The sequence below is a fragment of the Monomorium pharaonis genome, unplaced genomic scaffold (assembly GCF_013373865.1).
Source record: "Monomorium pharaonis isolate MP-MQ-018 unplaced genomic scaffold, ASM1337386v2 scaffold_186, whole genome shotgun sequence".
NCBI classification, from domain to species: domain Eukaryota; kingdom Metazoa; phylum Arthropoda; class Insecta; order Hymenoptera; family Formicidae; genus Monomorium; species Monomorium pharaonis.
In genome coordinates this window covers 4,638-9,830 of record NW_023415457.1, presented here as the reverse complement: position 1 = coordinate 9,830, position 5,193 = coordinate 4,638, and the positions used below count along the sequence as shown (strand labels likewise).

Sequence of the window (5,193 nt, the reverse complement as noted above, 5' to 3'; positions counted from 1 at the left end):
AATCGTATTCAGATAAAGTTTTAATCGTTTATTTCAGATACGATAAGAAACGATAGAACTTTATGTCCGCCAAAATTGGAATACATCTGATAGAAACGTATAAGAACAATTTCAGATTAATTCATATAGAGTCTTATAGACCTTGAATCGTAAATTTCATATTCAAAACGATAAGTAGATAGGATCATATATAAAAGTAGTCGTATTCAGATAAAGTTTTAATCGTTTATTTCAGATACGATAAGAAACGATAGAACTTTATGTCCGCCAAAATTGGAATACATCTGATAGAAACGTATAGGAATAATTTCAGATTAATTCATATAGTCTTATAGACCTTGAATCGTAAATTTCATATTCAGAACGATAAGTAGATACGATCATATATAAAAGTAGTCGTATTCAGATAAAGTTTTAATCGTTTATTTCAGATACGATAAGAAACGATAGAACTTTATGTCCGCCGAAATTGGAATACATCTGATAGAAACGTATAGGAACAATTTCAGATTAATTCATATAGAGTCTTATAGACCTTGAATCGTAAATTTCATATTCAGAACGATAAGTAGATAGGATCATATATAAAAGTAGTCGTATTCAGATAAAGTTTTAATCGTTTATTTCAGATACGATAAGAAACGATAGAACTTTATGTCCGCCGAAATTGGAATACATCTGATAGAAACGTATAGGAACAATTTCAGATTATATCATATAGAGTCTTATAGACCTTGAATCTTAAATTTCATATTCAAAACGATAAGTAGATAGGATCATATATAAAAGTAGTCGTATTTAGATAAAGTTTTAAATCGTTTATTTCAGATACGATAAGAAACGATAGAACTTTATGTCCGCCGAAATTGGAATACATCTGATAGAAACGTATAGGAACAATTTCAGATTATTCATATAGAGTCTTATAGACCTTGAATCGTAATTTTCATATTCAGTACGATAAGTAGATAGGATCATACAGAAAAGTAGTCGTATTTAGATAAAGTTTTAATCGTTTATTTCAGATACGATAAGAAACGATAGAATTTTATAACTTTTCTATCTGGCAGGAAATCTAGTGTCCAATAGAAACGATAGATTCAGATAAAATCATATTAAATTTCTATCAAATTTCTATATGTTTCTATCAGTTTATATCGTACTTTTTGAACAGGGAGATGGAACAGATGGAAGATAATTTATTTGATAACGTAATAGATTTATTGGAAAATTGCAGTACTAGCAGTGATGATAATAATACTGATAGCAGCAGTACTAGTTCATCAGATGATAGCAGCAGTACTAGTTCATCAGATGATAGCGACTATAATCCACTTTTGGAAAACGACATTTATGAAGAAGATTTATTGTTTCCTCTTCTTCATTTTTTAAATAATGGTCGTAGACGACAACGCGTTGAAGATTTTCTTCAAGTAGTACATGCAAAAAGTAATGAAGAATTTAGGGAGGATTTTAGATTAACTCGTCCAATTGTGTATCTATTATTAGGTAATTGTTAATATTATATTAATATCATAATAAATGCTATATTATGATAAACTAATGTAAAATTAATTACATATATTTGTTTTACAGAATCTTTAGAAACAAGTGGATTTATACCATTACATGATTATGGAAAAAAAAAATCTGCAGAGTTATGTTTATTGATGACTCTTTGGTTCCTCAATAATAAAGAACCACATCGAACATTAGCCAATCTTTTTAACATATCATTATCATCTGTATTTCGCATTATACGTCGAATTATTAATTGGCTAGTTACTTTAGTGCCTGAAGTTGTTACATGGCCCGAAGGAAATAATATAACTAAAGTATCTGGCAAATTTCAAGAAATAGCTGGTATTCGTAACTGTATTGGGGCCATAGATGGCTCACATATCTATATTAATAAGCCTGAAGAAAATGGTAGACAATATTTTAATAGAAAGCAATGTTACTCTATTCTTTTACAAACTGTTACCGATAGTAACATGAAATTTATTAATATATATTGCGGTGATCCAGGATCTTTTCACGATGTTCGTATGTTGAGAAGATCAGAACTATTTCCCGTTGCTGAACTGGAAAGAGAACACATTTTTCCAAATAATACTTTTTTATTAGGAGATAAAGGTTACAATGGGGTAGCAAGAAATGGATTGTCTCTCCTTTTAAAGACAATGGTAATCTTACGATAGAACAAATAGAGTTTAATAGAAAAGTTTCAGCAACTCGAGTAGTAGTTGAAAGAGCTTTCGGTATTTTAAAAGGTCGATTCCGACAATTACAAAAGCTACCGTTACGTGATACTTATTTTATGACTCGAATTATAATAGCATGTTGTGTGCTTCACAATATATGCTTAAATAACGGTGATAATGGTGAAGATTTCTATATTGAAGAAAACTTAGAACAAAATGAATTAGAAAACTATGATGAGCAAAGAGACGAAAATGCACACGCAGGAAACCTGGACCGTCGAACATTATTATTTCAGAAAATGTATCCTTGTAATAATTAATCATGTAATAATCTAAATTATGACGTTTATGTAAAACAAATAGACTTATACTCATAATTGATGTACAGATATCTGTATATATCTGTATATCTGTATATATTATTTAAATAAAAGTTTTAATAATTAAATATAATATTTTAGAATAAAAGAACAGGAAGAAAGAAATAAAATAATTATCAATACTTATATTAATTGTTTTTATTTTATTTACATTTTACTTATTTAATAAACATAATGTAATATTATTTTAAATTTTAAAAATAAGCATGTAATATCACATAACTTCAGTCTAGTTCTTTAGTCTAAACACAATCTAGTTTAATTGATAAAATATATTTTTTTACTTTTAAAAATAAATGACTTAGAAAATGTTAATATAGAAAAATTAAATTACTGAACACATTTTATATCACTTTATATATAATGTTCTCTTTTTAACTAAATTTAAAAAAGTTATAATATAAACAGAAATATTTTAAACTTTAAACTTATTAAATAAAAATCTTAAACTTTAAAAATAAAAAATAAATCAAAAATAACATTTGTTATTAAATATTCTGATTAAAAATACTTCGGAGTTGAATCATATTTCTTAATAAATCACATTTTTCTTTTTCAATCGAAATTTTTTCTCGATGTTGCTCTATCATTTTATTGAATTTTATTTCTTGTAACATTACTTTCTTCTTTTTTAAATTTAGTTTTTCCCTTTTCAATTCTAGTTCTTCTATTTTTCTTTTATGTTTATTTCCATCATGACTTCTTCTATCTTCATATTTTTGTTGTATGATTTTTAAATGTTCTAACCACTGTTTCTCCAATTCTAATTTTTGTACGAGCAATTTTAGAGCCTGTTCCATGTACACTACGTTTTCTTCTTTGGTTTACTTTTATATTATTCTGTCCACTATTTGATTTTTTTTCTACATTACATTCTCTGAGCCTGTTTTCATGTACGGTATGTTTTTTTACTTGGTTTATTTTTATATTATTCTGTCCACTATTTATTGTTTCTTCAATATTAATATTCTCTGAATCTATTTCAGGTATGTCATGCTTTCTCATTTGATTTATTTTTTATATTGTTCTGAATATCATTAATTTTTTTTTCTATATCAACATTTTCTAACAATATTATATTTTGTTCTTGTGATTGATTCAATGAAGTTCGCTTTAATAATGGTGAATTAAAGAATTTTCTTTAATAGCATCACCACTTTTATCACCTATAATTTCTTTAATTCGTTCTTCAAATTCATCAGAGCCTTTGGAGCATTTCCACTAGTACGATTATGATCCCTTTTTTTATTATATGACTTCTTTAACGCGCTAAATTTCCATCTTATTTGATCACCAGTTAACTGTAAATTAGAAAAGTAAGTAAATGTGATGTATAATACTGTTAATATAATATAATAAAATGTATATAAAATAAACAAAAAATATAAATATTTCATACTTTAGGTTCCATGTTGCAAGAATTTTTTCAATTTTAGGTTATGGTCGTAAGTAACCATGCTTAACCACGCTTGACCACGCTCACTCATTGTTTAAGCAGAGTCACTCGAAGTCGACTTGCGTTATCGATAAAAAGCGACACAAATGTAATGGAAAGCAGAAAATGACACTAGGAGTCGACTCGTGTCAAATTGTGTCACTAAATGGAAAGCACCCAATAGAGGCTTCACGGAGCCTCGATAGATGACTGACGGACGTTTCGTGGATCATTAGTAGAAGCTTCATGGAGCCTCGAGAGATGATTGACAAAATAAAAATTTAAAATAAAAATTTATTTCTTTTAAATTATTTTTATCACAGTACATACTAAATTTAGAACAAATTTTTATTAATTAATTAAATTTAAATTATATTATTTTATTTTATTCTTACCTTGCCTCTGGTTTCGAACCCGGGACTTTAGGATTACGAACCTTGTATTCTATCTGCTATGCCAATTTGACTCATCGATATGGGTACTTGTTATGAGTGAGTCCCAGATGCGCACAGTAATAAACGGACACAGCAAGTTGAGTGAAACCCACACAACACACGGACGTCCTTCGGATGTCCGTGAGATATCCGAAGTACGTTATCCGACGTCCCGTTAATCACAGCAATAGGACATCCGAAAGACGTCCAAAATACGTGATTCTTGCAAAAATCAAATCCGCCACAACTGGAGATAACGGAAATCCCATGGGGACTCCGTTAATATAGTATATTTATTATGAAACAAAAAGTATGAGGAATTGAGAGCGAATTTCACTGTCCCAAAGAAGTTCATAAACATTTTTCAACGTAAATACTAACGGTTTATGGCCATTATTATTTTTATATTATTAATTAATATTTATTTATATTAAAATATAATAAGATATACATTAATACTAATTCTAGTATTTTGATCAAATTATATTAACTAAAAAATTATTTTAAAATAATTTTATAAAATTATTATTAACAATAATTTTTATTTACTTATAATTTAATAATTTATTTTAACGGACACAGTAATAAACGGACACAGCGCGAAACGGGACACAGTAACAAACGGACACAGTGCGAAACGGACACAGTAACAAACGGACACAGACCAAATGCGCACAGAGCGAAACGGACACAGTGTGAAACGGACACAGACCAAATGCGCACAGAGCGAAACGGACACA

The 5,193-nt window shown here is 28.3% G+C and overlaps 1 protein-coding gene across 1 annotated transcript; it reads left to right on the top strand.

The window, feature by feature from the left end:
• The first annotated feature begins 986 nt into the window (after positions 1-986).
• On the top strand, positions 987-2,201 carry LOC118648117 (protein ANTAGONIST OF LIKE HETEROCHROMATIN PROTEIN 1-like). The gene is made up of 2 exons (XM_036294369.1): positions 987-1,509; positions 1,597-2,201. Exons 1-2 carry the CDS (start codon positions 1,179-1,181, stop codon positions 2,199-2,201), a joined length of 936 nt encoding a protein of 311 aa, XP_036150262.1. The 5' UTR covers positions 987-1,178.
• Positions 2,202-5,193: the final 2,992 nt, after the last annotated feature.